This window comes from Hyperolius riggenbachi, chromosome 3 (assembly GCF_040937935.1).
Source record: "Hyperolius riggenbachi isolate aHypRig1 chromosome 3, aHypRig1.pri, whole genome shotgun sequence".
Taxonomy (NCBI): domain Eukaryota; kingdom Metazoa; phylum Chordata; class Amphibia; order Anura; family Hyperoliidae; genus Hyperolius; species Hyperolius riggenbachi.
The window spans coordinates 518,211,419-518,230,103 of NC_090648.1; the positions used below are offsets into that span (position 1 = coordinate 518,211,419).

Genomic DNA, 18,685 nt, shown 5'->3' on the forward strand with positions numbered 1-18,685 from the left:
TTGACTTCACGTTAAATTTGACTTAAAGTTACTTTTATTCAACCAGCAAGTCATTTTTTTTGATGAGAAATGACGCAGGTGTCTCCCAAAAGATAAGATGATGTACAAGAGGCATTATTGTGGGAAAAAAAAACATTTCTCAGCTTTTATTTACATTTGAGCAAAAAGTGTCCAGTCCAAAATTATTCATACTCTGCACAAACTGCCACAGTCTGTGGGAAAATCCAAAGTTCAATACCATTCCAAATAGTCCAAGCTGTTCTAAAGCATCCTAATTATCCTCATTAATCGGGAACAGCTGTTTTAATCAAATCAACAGGTGAAAAACAGCAGCTCTCTGCAGTTGGTTTGTGGACAGTCATGGCTAAGACAAAGGAGCTCAGTGAGGACCTGCGGCTGTGCATTGTGGCTGCTCACAAGTCCGGAAAGGGCTACAAGGCCATTTCAATTTTTTTTTAAGTTCCAGTGGCTACAGTGCAAAGTATTATTAAAAAATACAAGATGTTCCGTACTGTGGAAAATCTCAGAGGATGTGGTCGGAAACCAAAAGTGACACCTGTGCTGGCCAGAAGGATTAGTGAGAGAGGTGATAAATAGAGTTGGGCCGAACCTCCGATTTTAGGTTCGCGAACCGGGTTCGCGAACTTTCGCGGAACGTTCGGTTCGCGTTAAAGTTCGCGAACCGCAATAGACTTCAATGGGGATGCGAACTTTGAAAAAAAAAAATAATTATGCTGGCCACAAAAGTGATGGAAAAGATGTTTCAAGAGGTCTAACACCTGGAGGGGGGCATGGCGGAGTGGGATACACGCCAAAAGTCCCCGGGAAAAATCTGGATTTGACGCAAAGCAGCGTTTTAAGGGCAGAAATCACATTGAATGCTAAATGACAGGCCTAAAGTGCTTTAAAACATCTTGCATGTGTATACATCAATCAGGTAGTGTAATTAAGGTACTGCTTCACACTGACACACCAAACTCACCGTGTAACGCACCGCAAACAGCTGTTTGTACTAGTGACGGCCGTGCTGGACTGGTGCGCACCATGGCGAGAGTGCAGGTTTTGGTGGCTTTACAGCCCATATGGTCGGCCTGGCTGATGTAGCTGAATGACAGAACAGTGACTGTCCAGCTGATCAAATTTGGTCTGACCACAATGAAGCAACGACCTTATTATCTTTTGTGTGCCCCCCGAGACACTCATCTAGGCGCCGGTCATTGCTTCATTGTGATACGCAAGCCCCTTCACCACGGCAAGGTAATGATCACGAAGGGGAATGGGCGCATGTACATGCCTTTTCTTTTGTTGTTGCAGCTGCCCTCAGTGCAGCCAGAAAAATTAGGCAGTCATGTACACGCACCATAAAAATTATTACAGCGGCCGCTGCTAGCAGCGGCCTAAAAAATTCAGCAATCCGCCTGGAGTCCCGGACCCTGTTGGTGGTGGCGGAGAAGGTAGTGAAGCGGCCTGCAGGCAGACATGCTGTGTGGAGGGACTGGGAGCGACTTAGTCTTTTTGGGGCAGGCCAGGCAGCCAGTCACACGGCGTGCAGGCAGAGATGCTGTGTGTGCGGGGACTGACTTAGTCTTGGGGCGGGCAGCAGCCCTCCGGGATCCATGCCTCATTCATTTTGATAAAGGTGAGGTACTTAACACTTTTGTGACTTAGGCGACTTCTCTTCTCTGTGACAATGCCTCCAGCTGCGCTGAAGGTCCTTTCTGAGAGGACGCTTGCGGCAGGGCAGGAGAGAAGTTGGATGGCAAATTGGGACAGCTCTGGCCACAGGTCAAGCCTGCGCACCCAGTAGTTCAAGGGTTCCTCATCGCTGTTCACAGCAGTGTCTACATCCACACTTAAGGCCAGGTAGTCGGCTACCTGCCGGTCGAGGCGTTGGTGGAGGGTGGATCCGGAAGGGCTACGGCGAGGCGTTGGACTAAAGAACGTCCGCATGTCCGACATCACCATGAGATCGCTGGAGCGTCCTGTCTTTGACTGCGTGGACACGGGAGGAGGATTAGTGGCAGTGGTACCTTGCTGGCGTTGTGCTGTCACATCACCCTTAAAGGCATTGTAAAGCATAGTTGACAGCTGGTTCTGCATGTGCTGCATCCTTTCCACCTTCCGGTGAGTTGGTAACAGGTCCGCCACTTTGTGCCTGTACCGAGGGTCTAGTAGTGTGGCCACCCAGTACAGCTCATTCCCCTTGAGGTTTTTTATACGGGGGTCCCTCAACAGGCAGGACAGCATAAAAGACGACATCTGCACAAAGTCGGATCCAGTACCCTCCATCTCCTCTTGCTCTTCCTCAGTGACGTCAGGTAAGTCAACCTCCTCCCCCCAGCCGCGAACAATACCACGGGAAGGTTGAGCAGCACAAGCCCCCTGCGACACCTGCTGCGGTTGTTCTCCTGCCGCTGTCCCCTCCTCCTCCTCCTCCTCCTCCCCCAAAGAAACACCTTGCTCATCATCCTCTGAGCCTGACTCGTCTTCTGCACACGACCTCTCTTCTTCCTCCTCCTCCCCCCTCTGTGCTGCCGCAGGTGTTGAGGAAACAGCTGGGTCTGATGAAAATTGGTCCCATGCCTGTTCCTGCCGTAACGGTTCCTGGTCACGCTCATTCGCAGCTTCATCCGCCACTCTACGCACAGCACGCTCCAAGAAGTACGCGTAGGGAATTAAGTCGCTGATGGTGCCCTCACTGCGGCTCACCAGGTTGGTCACCTCCTCAAACGGCCGCATGAGCCTGCATGCATTTTTCATCAGTGTCCAGTTGTCGGGCCAGAACATCCCCATCTTCCCAGACTGTTTCGTTCTACTCCAGTTGTAGAGGTACTGGGTGACGGCTTTCTTCTGTTCTAGCAGGCGGGAGAACATGAGCAGGGTCGAGTTCCAGCGAGTGGGGCTATCGCAAATGAGGCGTCTCACCGGCATGTTGTTTTTACGCTGAATTTCTGCAAATCGTGCCATGGCTGTGTAAGAGCGCCTCAAATGCCCACAGAACTTCCTGGCCTGCTTCAGGACATCCGCTAAGCCAGGGTACTTTGCCACAAATCTTTGAACCACTAGATTCATGACATGTGCCATGCAGGGTATGTGTGTCAGCTTCCCCATATGCAAAGCGGCAAGCAGATTGCTGCCGTTGTCGCACACCACGTTGCCTATCTCCAGGTGGTGCGGGGTCAGCCACTCATCCACCTGTTTCTTAAGAGCAGCCAGGAGAGCTGCTCCAGTGTGACTCTCCGCTTTGAGACAAGCCATGTCTAAGATGGCGTGACACCGTCGTACCTGGCATGCAGCATAGGCCCTGCGGAGCTGGGGCTGTGTAGCTGGAGAGGAGAACTGCCACTCAGCCAAGGAGGAGGAGGAGGACAGCGAAGAGCATGTAGCAGGAGGAGAGGAGGTGGCAGGAGGCCTGCCTGCAAGCCGTGGAGGTGTCACAATTTGGTCCGCCGCTTTCTGCTTGCCATCGTTCACCACCAGGTTCACCCAATGGGCTGTGTAGGTAATGTAGCGGCCCTGCCCGTGCTTGGCAGACCAGCCATCCGTGGTCAGGTGTACCCTTGACCCAACGCTCTTCGCAAGAGATGACACCACTTGCCTCTCAACTTCACGGTGCAGTTGGGGTATGGCCTTTCTCGAAAAATAAGTGCGGCCTGGCATCTTCCACTGCGGTGTTTCGATGGCCACAAATTTACGGAAGGCCTCAGAGTCCACCAGCCGGTATGGTAACAGCTGGCGAGCTAACAGTTCCGCCACGCCAGCTGTCAGACGCCGGGCAAGGGGGTGACTGGCCAAAAGTGGCTTCTTCCGCTCAAACATTTCCTTCACGGACACCTGACTGCTGCTGTGGGCAGAGGAGCAGGAACCGCTCAAGGGCAGAGGCGGAGTGGAGGAGGGTGCCTGTGAAGGTGCAAGGGAGAAAGCGGCAGAAGCAGATGATGCACCTGAAGGAGGAAGAGGAGAAGGAGGGTGACTTTTCTTTTGTGTGCTGCTGCTGCTTTTGCTCAGGTGGCCATCCCATTGCTGTTTGTGCCTTTTCTCCAGGTGCCTTCGTAAGGCACTTGTCCCTACGTGAGTGTTGGCCTTTCCACGGCTCAATTTTTGTTGGCAGAGCGAACAGATGGCTTTGGTCCGATCTGAGGCACACACATTAAAAAATTTCCACACCGCTGAGCCACCCTGGGATGTGGGCACTATGGGGACCTCAGCAGCTGATGCTGAAGGGCAAGTTGGCTGGCTGTACATAGGTGGCGATACATGGTGCCGGACTCTGCCACCAGCTGTTTCTGACGAAGAGCTGCCCCAGCTTCTTTCAGCAACTTCTCTCCTCCTACTACTCTCTGACTCCCCCTCTGAACTGTCCCCCTCTTCATCTCCTCTATTGGGAACATACAGAGGATCCCTATTACCGTCATCATCGTAGTCATCCTGCCCAGCTTCGCTTGCCTCAGACAAATCCAAACTTGCACCATCAGTAGGTCCTTCATCCTCCTGACACGTTACATCCATAGTGTTGCCGCGTAACTCAGACATATTAGCTGGTGAAAATTCATCTGGCTGTAACAACAATGGCTGTGCATCAGTGATTTCAACACTAAATAATTCTTGCGAAGTGTCAAATGCAGCGGAAGTGGTGCTAGTAGTAGCGCTGGTGGCTGAGCAAGATGAGGTGTTCTGTGTCGCTAAATACTCAACCACGTCCTGACAATCTTGGGAGGTGATGGGACGTGCCTTCTTCCGAGCACTGTACTGTGGGCCAGGTCCACACGAAATTACATTTACACGACCTCGCGCAGACCTGCCGGGTGGCCTTCCTCTGCCTCTGCCACTACCTCTTCCTCTTCCTCTACCTGTTTTGTCCATATTGGGTATGCACGGAGTGGTATATCACACTGCGTGCACTCACGTAGGTAGGTGGGTTCACTTAACTGCACAGGTATGCGCACTGATGCGGTGGGTTCACTGAACAGAACAGGTATACAGTGGCGGGTTCACAGAACAGGTATGCAGTGGCAGGATCACTGAACACAATAGGTATGCAGTGGCGTGTTCACTAAACAGGTATACAGTGGCGGGTCCACTGAACAGAACAGGTATACAGTGGCGGGTTCACAGAACAGGTATACAGTGGCGGGTCCACTGAACAGAACAGGTATACAGTGGCGGGTCCACTGAACAGAACAGGTATACAGTGGCGGGTCCACTGAACAGAACAGGTTTACAGTGGCGGGTCCACTGAACAGAACAGGTATACAGTGGCGGGTTCACAGAACAGGTATACAGTGGCGGATCCACTGAACAGAACAGGTATACAGTGGCGGGTTCACAGAACAGGTATGCAGTGGCAGGATCACTGAGCACAATAGGTATGCAGTGGCGTGTTCACTAAACAGGTATACAGTGGCGGGTCCACTGAACAGAACAGGTATACAGTGGCGGGTCCACTGAACAGAACAGGTATACAGTGGCGGGTCCACTGAACAGAACAGGTATACAGTGGCGGGTCCACTGAACAGAACAGGTATACAGTGGCGGGTCCACTGAACAGAACAGGTATACAGTGGCGGGTCCACAGAACAGGTATGCAGTGGCAGGATCACTGAACACAATAGGTATGCAGTGGCGTGTTCACTAAACAGGTATACAGTGGCGGGTCCACTGAACAGAACAGGTATACAGTGGCGGGTTCACAGAACAGGTATACAGTGGCGGGTCCACTGAACAGAACAGGTATACAGTGGCGGGTCCACTGAACAGAACAGGTATACAGTGGCGGGTCCACTGAACAGAACAGGTATACAGTGGCGGGTCCACTGAACAGAACAGGTATACAGTGGCGGGTCCACTGAACAGAACAGGTATACAGTGGCGGGTCCACTGAACAGAACAGGTATACAGTGGCGGGTCCACAGAACAGGTATGCAGTGGCAGGATCACTGAACACAATAGGTATGCAGTGGCGTGTTCACTAAACAGGTATACAGTGGCGGGTCCACTGAACAGAACAGGTATACAGTGGCGGGTCCACAGAACAGGTATGCAGTGGCAGGATCACTGAACACAATAGGTATGCAGTGGCGTGTTCACTAAACAGGTATACAGTGGCGGGTCCACTGAACAGAACAGGTATACAGTGGCGGGTTCACAGAACAGGTATACAGTGGCGGGTCCACTGAACAGAACAGGTATACAGTGGCGGGTCCACTGAACAGAACAGGTATACAGTGGCGGGTCCACTGAACAGAACAGGTATACAGTGGCGGGTCCACAGAACAGGTATGCAGTGGCAGGATCACTGAACACAATAGGTATGCAGTGGCGTGTTCACTAAACAGGTATACAGTGGCGGGTCCACTGAACAGAACAGGTATACAGTGGCGGGTCCACAGAACAGGTATGCAGTGGCAGGATCACTGAACACAATAGGTATGCAGTGGCGTGTTCACTAAACAGGTATACAGTGGCGGGTCCACTGAACAGAACAGGTATACAGTGGCGGGTTCACTGAACAGGTATACAGTGGTGGGTCCACTGAACAGAACAGGTATACAGTGGCGGGTTCACAGAACAGGTATGCAGTGGCAGGTTCACTGAACACAACAGGTATGCAGTGGCAGGTTCACTGAACACAACAGGTATGCAGTGGCGGGTTCACTGAACAGGTATACAGTGGCGGGTCCACTGAACAGAACAGGTATACAGTGGCGGGTCCACTGAACAGAACAGGTATACAGTGGCGGGTCCACTGAACAGAACAGGTATACAGTGGCGGGTTCACAGAACAGGTATACAGTGGCGGGTCCACTGAACAGAACAGGTATACAGTGGCGGGTTCACAGAACAGGTATGCAGTGGCAGGATCACTGAACAGGTATGCAGTGGCAGGATCACTGAACAGGTATGGAGTGGCAGGATCACAGTACAGGTATGCAGTGGGCTGAGGGCTCACTGAACAGAACAGGTATGCAGTGGCAGGATCACTGAACAGGTATGGAGTGGCAGGATCACAGTACAGGTATGCAGTGGGCTGAGGGCTCACTGAACAGAGCAGGTATGCAGTGGCAGGATCACTGAACAGGTATGCAGTGGCAGGATCACTGAACAGGTATGCAGTGGCAGGATCACAGTACAGGTATGCAGTGGGCTGAGGGCTCACTGAACAGAACAGGTATGCAGTGGCAGGATCACTGAACAGGTATGGAGTGGCAGGATCACAGTACAGGTATGCAGTGGGCTGAGGGCTCACTGAACAGAACAGGTATGCAGTGGCAGGATCACTGAACAGGTATGCAGTGGCAGGATCACTGAACAGGTATGCAGTGGCAGGATCACAGTACAGGTATGCAGTGGGCTGAGGGCTCACTGAACAGAACAGGTATGCAGCCAGGAAGAAGTTAAGCCTAACTAATCTTTCCCTATATGAGAGACTGCAGCAGCTCGCCCTACTCTCACTAATGCAGGCACACGAGTGGCCGTAATGGCCGCCGCTGCCTGCCTTATATAAGGGGGGGTGGGGCTCCAGGGGCTAGTGTAGCCTAATTGGCTACACTGGGCCTGCTGACTGTGATGTAGAGGGTCAAAGTTGACCCTCAGTGCATTATGGGGCGAACCGAACTTCTTCCGCAAAAGGTTCGCGTGCGGTACCCGCACGCGAACCACCTACGTTCGCGCGAACCACGTTCGCCGGCGAACCGTTCGGCCCAACTCTAGTGATAAAGAGTCCAAGGATCACCACCAAGGCCATCCTGGTGAATCTGGGCTCTGCTGGTGGTAATGTCTCAAGGTGGACAATCCAAAGGACACTGCACACTGCTGGATTCCACGGATGCAGACAAAGGAGGACGCCACTTCTCCAGATAAGGCACACAAAAGCTCACTTGGCCTTTGCAAATGCTCATCTGGACAACGAAGAAGACTTCTGGTCTTGTGTGTTATGGTCAAATGAAACAAAAATTGAATTGTTTGGTCACAATGATGTTTCCTTCATTTGGCATAAAACAGGAGAAGCCTTCAACCCAAAGAATACCATCCCCACTGTCAGACATGGTGGTGGGAACCTAATGCTTTGAGGGTGTTTTTCAGCCAATGGACCAGGGAACCTAATCACAGTAAAGAGTGCCATGAAAAAAGAGCAATACATGAGGATTCTCAGTGGCAACACCAGGCAGTCTGCAGAGAAACTTGGCTTTGGGCACCAGTGGACATTTCAGTATGACAATGACCCAAAACACACAACAAAAGTGGTGAAGAAATGGTTAGCAGACAACAACATTAACGTTTTGGAGTGGCCCAGCCAGAGTCCTGACTTGATTCCAACTGAGAATCTGTGGAGGGCGCTAAAGATCAGGCTGATGGGAAGAAGACCCTCCAACCTGAAAGATTTGGAGCTCATTGCTAAAGGTGAATGGGCAAAAATACCTTTGGAGACACGCAAAAAGCTGGTCTGCAATTACAGGAAACCGTTTGATTGCTGTAATAGCCTATAAAGGCTTTTCTATTGATTATTGAGAAGGGTATGAATAATTTTGGGCTGGGCACTTTTAGCTTAAATGTAAAGAAAAGCTGAGAAATGTTTTTCCCCCCACAATAATGCCTCTTGTACATCATCTTATTATCTTTTGGAAGACACCTATGTCAGTTCCTGTAACTTTAAGTAACAATTTACCAGGGGTATGATAATTCTGGGCAGCACTGTATATAGATGATGTGAGGTGAACACGGCGATGAGTGAGTAGGGGACACACTGCAGAAGTCGGGAAACTGGAGTGAACAGTAATGGGAACCTAAAAAGTCTGGGGCGAATTAGGACGGGCGCCAGAAAACCATAATGTCACCTTTGCATGACTACGCCCACTTTAGCCCCAATCAAAGGGAACTTTGCAAATGTACAAACACACTAACAATGCTGTAGACTGAGAGAGATCGGAAGTCAACTGTGATGTCATCATGTTTCCATTGACAATCTGTTATACCATATAATATCCATTTGCAACTAACTATTATATGTCATTTTATATGAGTACTTGAAATCACTCTCGCTTTCACATAGTAGTGTGTATCAAAAAAGCCGATTTTTATTAGTTTAGCCAACAGAAATCAAGACACGACCTTAAAAACAATAATAAAAATAACACAAGGAGCATGTGGGGTCCATGCCAATCAAAACAACACATAATATATTACCTGCAATGACAGGGCTGACCCCCCCCCCCCCCCCCCAGCAAGTGCTCAGCAAAGCCCTCACAGGAGTATGACCCGGATCATTACCAGTATTACTAGTTACTAGTGGAAAACCAATAGGGTTATATACAGTGCTAGCACATAAGCCGTGATATGAATAACATACATACAACCTAGCGCTGATCCTGAGTACAAGGTAAATGCAATGGCAGTAAGGAGAAGATGTTATAGTAAGGCGGTACCATACAAAACCCACCAGTAACTTAGTGAGATTTCTGTTATCCCTGAGGTAACCCATGACCTGAGTCATACTCCTTTGAGGGCCGTGCTTAGCCCTTGCGAGCGGGGGGCAGCCTGCCATAATTCTTGTGGGTTGTTTATGCAGGAAAAGCTGCCATATGTATTCTTTTTAAATCATTGTATGTTTGAATGTTCTATGCAGAATTTCAGTGTAACGCTGTGAAGTTAGAGTACTTCTTTAAAATATCACTCTGTGTGTGACTTTTTGACTAATGAAATTGTTCATTTGAGACAGTGAAACTTTCATAAGATTATTTTAATTTGTAAGCTGGAAGATTGCTTACATAGTCTTGTTGCATCAATGACATATCAGCTAGCTGAACACTGATAGCTGATAACGCATGCTATGTTTGGAGAACAGACATCAACAAAAATAAGGGGGTTTCCTATTATTTAAAAATTATTAAATAGTGACATCTGCCAGTGGAAATGATTAAAGAATGTATTTGTTCATAAGAAAGACAAATATATTGAAAATGTTTTTAAATTAATACGTTTTAATGTGCAATTATATCTTATATGATGAATGATTTTAAGAAGAATTATATAATAAACTCTACATTTAAATGAGTATATTGGATGCCCTGTATACGTAAATAAGCATAACATTACATTACCATATCTGTAATTCACAGCTTTGCTGGGTCAAAACATTTTTGGAAAAGGACAGATCAGAAATACGTCATGAGATAGATAGAATGAGATTGTTTACTATTTAAGGTCCCAATGTCTGGAGCAATTATGTCAAATCAGCAGGTCAAGATGGCTGGTGACATCCATTTTTAATTAAAGACGTCAGATTAATATCAAATTTTATATCCTAAACTATGTAAATTCCCACAGATAAGTTAATTAAGGAATTCGTAAACAAAACATATTATGGTTATTTAAATGTTCGGTATTAACCTCCCTGGCGGTGCATTTGTGTCTGGAATTAGGAGTCAAAAGTGGTACATTTTTTTTCTAGAATTTTCGGCCTCCAATTCTTAAGTCATAATTTACCAAAATATCACAGAATAAAAGCCTGGTAGACATTAAAAATAAAAGACTAGAACACAAATATTGTGAATTGATTAAATTTATGAAGACACTTAAAATTTTTAAAACCATACAAATAAGAGAGTAATCAAAATCAGGGCAGAGGTCGGTGCAGGCGGCAGGCAGAAAGTAGTCAAAATCAGGGCAGAGGTCGGTGCAGGCGGCAGGCAGAAAGTAGTCAAAATCAGGGCAGAGGTTGGTGCAGGCGGCAAGCAGAAAGTAGTCACAATCAGGACAGAAGTCGGTGCAGGCGGCAGGCAGAAAGTAGTCAAAATCAGGGCAAAAATCAGTAACTGTATGGCAGAAGCACTTAGCTCAGAAGCAGTTGGGAACCAAATGGCTATATTGTTACCATCCTCTGCTTTCAAATAAGCTTTTCTGCCATCTCTGCCATGGCAGTCAGGTGACACAGGGGAGAGATCAAATTACAACTTGTGATTAAAGACAAATGAGGCTAAACTCTCTCTATATATACATGTACATGCATACATGTACATACATACACATACATACATGTACATAGATACATACATACATGTACATAGATACATACATGAACGTACATACGTGTGTGTGTGTGAGTGTGTGTGTGTATGTATGTATGTATATATATATATATATATATATATATATATATACATATTATATAATTTTATATATATATATATATATATATATATATATATATATATATATATATACAGATACAGGGAAATATCACTTTTTTTTTTTTACACTTTTGGACCTGAACATCTTCAGGTCCACTTTAAAAATTAGCCCCGCCCCCGCTGTATGATGTCATGCTGCCAGCGGGACCCAGTCTTCTCCCCCCGGACCTTTTTGTCAAGTTCTTTGGCCACCAGGATCCCCAAGATCTATTCTTCCAAAGACCCGGTGGCCGGAAAACTTGACAAAAAGGTCAAGGGGGAGAAGACTGGGTCCCGCTGGCAGCGCTGATCACGCGCGGGACCCAGTTCAGCACAGCAGGAGGCAGATTCTTGACAGCCCGACCTGAGCACCTTACCGCTGCGCACATAGAAATCACAGCCCGTGCTCCGGTCAGGCTTAATGCCAGGGAGGTTACAACATGATACAGAGTGGGGCATGGATGGAAATCTCAGCCAGTCAGAACCAGAGATTTAGAGAAATTCCAGATTAGGCAGCCATATTGCATCCAATCACTATAAAAGTAGGAGCTGAAAGCTCATACTTTGCAGAAGCCCAACAATCTCCTGAGAAGACACATGAGACAGAAGCTCCCTTCCCACACGTGGTTCTAGATGCTGAAGAGATGACAGAGAAGGGGTAATATGCTTAAAGAGGAACTCCAGCCTAAACAAACATACTGTCATTAAGTTACATTAGTTATGTTAATTAAAATAGATAGGTAATATAATCTCTTACCCACCCTGTTTTAAAAAAACAGGCAAATGTTTGATTTCATGATGGCAGCCATCTTTTTGGTTGAAAGGAGGTGACAGGGAGCATGAGACACAGTTCCAACTGTCCTGTGTCCTGAGCACCTCTCCCAGTTGCTAGGCAATGTGAATAACAACATAGGAAATCCCATCATGCTCTGCACAGCATCAGGGGAAAAAAAGCCAGGCTTTTTTTCTTTGATGGGTGGAGCTTAGCTAAAAATGCAGCTAAAAATGATGCTTTGGTAAGAAAAACAAAGTTCTGCTGCTGTGAAACTGTTAAAGAAACATCAAGCCTTTTCAGTTCTGCTGAGTAGATTTTTACTCCGGAGGTTCACTTTAATAGTCTGGTGATTTACTTTATTCATTTTCCAGCATTAAGTTCTGTTAAGATGTCAGCAAGAAGTTTTTTTAGAAGCTATTTTTTATGCTATTTCTTTAAGAAGATTACTACAAGTTTTACACAACTATTATATACACAGCTATTGATACAGATGAGACTACTTTTTATCCTATTCTACATAACACAACTGTTATATTCTTTTTTGAATGTACTTAGAACATTGATGATCGCTTGGCTATAAAGGCCAATCATGAGATGGGATACCGTAAGGAAACACTACTTGGAACTGTTCATATTTTGTATATATGTTGTATGATAAGCAAATACAATTTTTTAAATATAAAATCATATACTGAGTGCTCTGATTCATTTCAAGGTATACCGTCAATCTATATTAGCGATCATGCAAAACGCAAGAACCGCTCAGGTTTTTCGACAAGCCTTGTCATTACATATTACATAGTATCCTATGTCTTCATTGCCATGGACCCCACATGGTCCTTGTGTTGTTTTTATTACTGTTTTAAGGCTGTGTCTTGTCTTTTACTGTCTAAACTAATAAAATGATGCTTTGGTTTATCGGCTAATGAGTATATACCGGTAAACTACTTACAAATTGATCACTTTATTCTTAAAAAAGATTACTACTATGCCCTTGATTTCCAAACATTTAGCTGAATATTTGAAATTATCTTCAGGTTTTCAAGGGAGGTATATCTGCTTAGTATGATCTGGCTGAAAATACTGAAATTAGAAAAATGTATCCGCCTTTGGTTTGTTGATCTCAAAAATTCCGCTCTCATATCCCCAAATACTCAAAGCTTACAAAAATATTTAAAAAAAAATACTCTTTTATTTCTCTGATTGAAATATTTCACAGAAATTCCCTATAGGTGGTATTTTACCCCTCGTAAACAAGCTACTTTTTCTGAAGATCATTCTTATATGTGTTGGAGGAACTGTAATTATATTGGTAACCTATTTCATATGCTTTGGGATTGCCCAGTTATCAAGCCTTATTGGAAAGTAGTATTTTCTCTTATCAGTAAACATATTGGATCTTTAGTTCCTCTTTCCCCAGATCTGGCTCTTTTGCTTTTTAACGTTTTTCAATTGATCATAGATTGATCATCTCCCAGATTGAATTTGTAAGTAGACATCTACGCCTTTGTAATTGGAGATCTGGTGATATTCCGTCTCTTACACTAATTCTGAATACAACAAAATTAAACTTAAATATGGAAGCTAAAATCGAGATTCCCCAGTAAACCCAATACAACCGTTCACCTTATCTCTTAAAGTAACATGTTAGGGTATCTTAGAGGCCATAGAGACAATAGTAACCACTTTCTTTCTTTAGTTTCCATCTTCTAATCAGAGGTTTGTTTTTTTTAAATGTATTTTCTTTAATGCCTGTATTTTATTATATTAATATTGGTTTAATATTATAGTAGAAATATACTTTGTTAAAATTCTATTTGTTTTATAAGTACTGATATAACTTGTGGAGATTATTCTGCATTGTTGTGCTGTGATAACATTCTCAATAATAAAAATGTATTGAAATAAAATGAGGCTTTTTTGAGACAGGCTACAATGTGGATGCTGAGTGATTTCAGGTAGTCATATAAACAGTCTATGATGACAATATAGGACAGTGGTACTACTACAGGAAAACTTCCTCTCTTTTCTGGCTTGGTCTATCGTGTTGTTTCCTAGCACACTTTATCTAGCGATATTATTCCATTAACATGAGCTGCGCACCAGCATTGTGTATGTTGGTGTAACTATTGTTATATATTCCAGGAGGAGGGAAGAGTGGCAACGCTTCCATTGTCTCAATCCCGTGTCCAGCAGAGATCTCTGTAGACGTTTGCTGCTTGCCCTTCTGCATGTGTTACATTTGTGTTTCTTTCTAGTGACAGTGGAGTCGGGAGTGAGGCATCTTCCAGTTACATTGATATGAAACCTGTGGCCTCCAATCGCAAGTCAGCAGCACAAGGTAATTATCACTTAAGCCTTCATAAATAAGGATGGGGCATTCCAGAGAGTTAACCCTTGGCCCATATGCAATTTCCTTTTTCTCCCAAGTTTTCTCCCAGGTGAGATTTTCACACCTTGCGCAAACCCACGCCGGCTCCCACTCTCACTGCCGATCGTTAGAGGGGAGATGAATGAATGGGAATGGAAGTCATTCATTAATCTAAGACCCCATGTCAATGATTGCCGGCATCAATGAGATGCCACAATCATTTGTACTTTTAGTGCGTGAATAGGAAATAATGCACGAGGACATCTTGTGGCCAAATAGTAAAATTAACCCTACATACCTCTATTTTAATAAAAAAAGACCCACACTTACATTTAAAATTAACTCCTCCCCTCCCACACTCTCCCACAATACCCTAATAAATGTTTTGCATAAAATTACAAATACATAAATAGTTACATTAGGGACTGACTTTTTTAATATGTATGTCAAGAGAGTACATTACTGTTCATTTTTTTTTATAGTATGGGCTTATAATTAGTGATGGACACAAAAATTAAAAAATGCACCTTTATTTCCAAATAAAATATTTGCGTCATACATTGTACTAGGGAAATTTTTTAAACGTTGCAATAACCAAGACAAATGTGTGGGTTTTATCCACAATAGAGCATTTTATTTTAAAACTATAATGGCTGAAACTGAGAAATAATGATTTTTTTCCCCCAAATGTTTTATTATTCCCATTAAAATGCAGTTAGAATAAAATAAGTCTTAGCAAAAAGTAACTCCCAAAGAAAGCCTAACAGGTGGCAAAAAAACAAGATGCAGATAATTTTGTTGTGATAAGTAGTAATAAAGTTATAGAAGAATGAATGGAAGGAGTGCTGACAGGTGAAAATTGTTCTGGTTTTTAAGGGGAAAAAGCCTTGGAGATGAAGTGGTTAATATTTAACTGTTCCAGTGCTGCTTCTGGTCTCCTCTGTTTTTTTTTTCTGACAGCCACATGTTCCATGCTGCATACCTCTGGCTCCTCCTACATGTCACATGACCTGGAGTGGGAGGTGTGCAAGCATAGAGCATGCGGCTGCCGGCAACATCAGAAGAGATCTGAGTCTACACTGGAACAGGGCGGGGAGGGGGGGGGGGGGGGGTTGTAGGTGTGTCTTTTACCAGCCACATAGGGGTTTGGATCCAATGAGGGGGCTTGATGCTAATTTCTCTGGGGGGTATCATGGGCTGCTGCTTTGCCCCAGATCACACTGACAATGTTTGAACCAGAAGCATGGTCACCAGTGTGCTCCTCTGCATGGGAATGGATAGGAGGGCCAGGTTGAGTAGAATGATGCCTTCCTTGCTGTTGGTACTTCTGCCCGCTGGTTACGGAATGACTCTGCATTTCAGAGACCAACTCCCTGAAAGATGAAGAAGACAATGACATGGATGACCACTTGCCGCTGGACCTACACGATCTGCTCAACTTTTCACTGCAGGTCGCTCAAGGAATGTCATTTCTGGCGGCCAAGAACGTGAGTCACCAACGAGTCAGCCGTATCAGTAGACTGCACCGAACACACGAGCTGGTTGTCCCTCCATACAGTTATTAGAGGATTGTGCCCAATGCAATCAAGCAACGATTGTGTGTCTATACAAGTGTGCCCGGTCACCTACAGGCACCACTAATCTTACCGAGTGGCATTTCTCACATTGAACTCTCCTCCTCTTCCCTTTCTCTCTTTCCTGCTGGCTCCACTGAGCAAAAACTGTACACTATACATAACAATAGGCCTTAGAAAGAAAGATATCTGTTTAATTTGAACAACAGAGCTATTAAATGACCTGTGAAGTTAAAAAACAAACCAGCTGCCCTTAGGACAAATTCCTTGTGCCCCCCCCCCCCCCCTCCCATCTCCGTGTGCTACAAATCCCCCTCCCGTTCCATTTGCCATGTCACTTCCATGTGTAGCACCCATGTACAGCTTCTTTGGGGAACAGCTCTTTTCTCTGTGTTCAGCCCCCTCTTTCCTCTACGTATGACCCTGCAGTTGTTCAGTCGGATGCAGGGTGATCTGAAGGATGACTCACCTGTTGCCACTAAAACTCTGGGGCCATGTTAAAAGTTTTGCCCCCTCCGAGTTGTAGCAACTCAGGTAGACATGTAATTCGAGGTCTGGCTATTGCTGACAACCAAATTACAGGGATTTCTAGAGAAAACCCCCTGTGCCATCACAGCCGTAATAACATTACACTCTATGGAGGCGCTCAGGTCAGGTGCAACGTGGCACGGGCCATGTGTCGAGATGACCGGATCCACCCTCTTCAATATGCAGCCACTCCTCTTCCATGTCCAGCTGTCCCATTGAGGAGCAGCAGCCCAAGACCCGGGCCCCTGTGGCCTTTCCACAAACCCGGCCCTGCTTCCTCCCTGATCCCATTCCTGTAGAGTGGAGTCTTGGCAATAATCCTTAATTACCCGACAATAACCTGTAATGGTAATCAAGTATAACACTGATTCTAATGTTAACCTGAAACCCCCTACTCACTTCAGCTCCCACTCACACTTTATATCGCATAATAACTCCCATAAAAACCCCACTCGCATTATATGTCCCTCTCCTCCCTGCTCCCCAGTTATATGTCCCTCTCTTCCCTGCTCCCCAGTTATATGTCCCTCTCTTCCCTGCTCCCCAGTTATATGTCCCTCTCCTCCCTGCTCCCTAGTTATATGTCCCTCTCCTCCCTGCTCCCCCGTTATATGTCCCTCTCCTCCCTGCTCCCCAGTTATATGTCCCTCTCCTCCCTGCTCCCCAGTTATATGTCCCTCTCCTCCCTGCTCCCCAGTTATATGTCCCTCTCCTCCCTGCTCCCCAGTCACATTACATGTCCCTCTCCTCCCTGCTCCCTAGTTATATTTCCCTCTCCTCCCTGCTCCCCAGTTATATGTCCCTCTCCTCCCTGCTCCCCAGTTATATGTCCCTCTCCTCCCTGCTCCCCAGTCACATTATATGTCCCTCTCCTCCCTACTCCCCAGTTATATGTCCCTCTCCTCCCTGCTCCCCAGTTATATGTCCCTCTCCTCCCTGCTCCCCAGTTATATGTCCCTCCCCTCCCTGCTCCCCAGTTATATGTCCCTCCCCTCCCTGCTAACCAGTTATATGTCCCTCTCCTCCCTGCTCTCCAGTTATATGTCCCTCTCCTCCCTGCTCCCCAGTTATATGTCCCTCTCCTCCCTGCTCCCCAGTTATATGTCCCTCTCCTCCCTGCTCCCCAGTTATATGTCCCTCTCCTCCCTGCTTCCCAGTTATATGTCCCTCTCCTCCCTGCTCCCCAGTTATATGTCCCTCCCCTCCCTGCTCCCCAGTTATATGTCCCTCTCCTCCCTGCTCCCCAGTTATATGTCCCTCTCATCCCTGCTCCCCAGTTATATGTCCCTCTCCTCCCTGCTCCCTAGTTATATGTCCCTCTCCTCCCTGCTCCCCAGTTATATGTCCCTCTCCTCCCTGCTCCCCAGTTATATGTCCCTCTCCTCCCTGCTCCCCAGTCACATTACATGTCCCTCTCCTCCCTGCTCCCTAGTTATATTTCCCTCTCCTCCCTGCTCCCCAGTTATATGTCCATCTTCTCCCTGCTCCCCAGTTATATGTCCCTCTCCTCCCTGCTCCCCAGTCACATTATATGTCCCTCTCCTCCCTACTCCCCAGTTATATGTCCCTCTCCTCCCTGCTCCCCAGTTATATGTCCCTCTCTGCCCTGATCCCCTGTTATATGTCTCTCTCCTCCCTGCTCCCCAGTTATATGTCCCTCTCCTCCCTGCTCCCCAGTTATATGTCCCTCCCCTCCCTGCCCCCCAGTTATATTTCCCTCCCCTCCCTGCTCCCCAGTTATATGTCCCTCTCCTCCCTGCTCCCCAGTTATATGTCCCTCTCCTCCCTGCTCCCCAGTTATATGTCCCTCTCCTCCCTGATCCCCAGTTATATGTCCCTCCCCTCCCTGCTCCCCAGTTATATGTCCCTCTCCTCCCTGCTCCCCAGTTATATGTCCCTCCCCTCCCTGCTCCCCAGTTATATGTCCCTCTCCTCCCTGCTCCCCAGTTATATGTCCCTCTCCTCCCTGCTCCCCAGTTATATGTCCCTCTCCTCCCTGCTCCCCAGTTATATGTCCCTCTCCTCCCTGCTCCCCAGTTATATGTCCCTCTCTCTCTCCTCCCTGCTCCCCAGTTATATGTCCCTCTCCTCCCTGCTCCCCAGTTATATGTCCCTCTACTCCCTGCTCCCCAGTTATATGTCCCTCTCCTCCCTGCTCCCCAGTTATATGTCCTTCTCCTCCCTGCTCCCTAGTCACATTATATGTCACATTCTCACTCCCTCAAGTGGTTGAACAATATTCTGGCTATGTGACCTGATACTTTGCATAATC

The 18,685-nt window shown here is 46.5% G+C and overlaps 1 protein-coding gene across 3 annotated transcripts in view; it reads left to right on the plus strand.

The window, feature by feature from the left end:
- Positions 1–18,685, plus strand: part of CSF1R (colony stimulating factor 1 receptor) — a 201,857-nt gene that overhangs the window by 165,138 nt on the left and 18,034 nt on the right. For all 3 annotated transcript variants that reach the window (XM_068278423.1, XM_068278425.1, XM_068278424.1), the window contains 2 exons: positions 14,199–14,281; positions 15,674–15,798. In XM_068278423.1, coding sequence (XP_068134524.1) covers positions 14,199–14,281; positions 15,674–15,798 — 208 coding nt within the window. The remainder of the gene's footprint in view (positions 1–14,198; positions 14,282–15,673; positions 15,799–18,685) is intronic.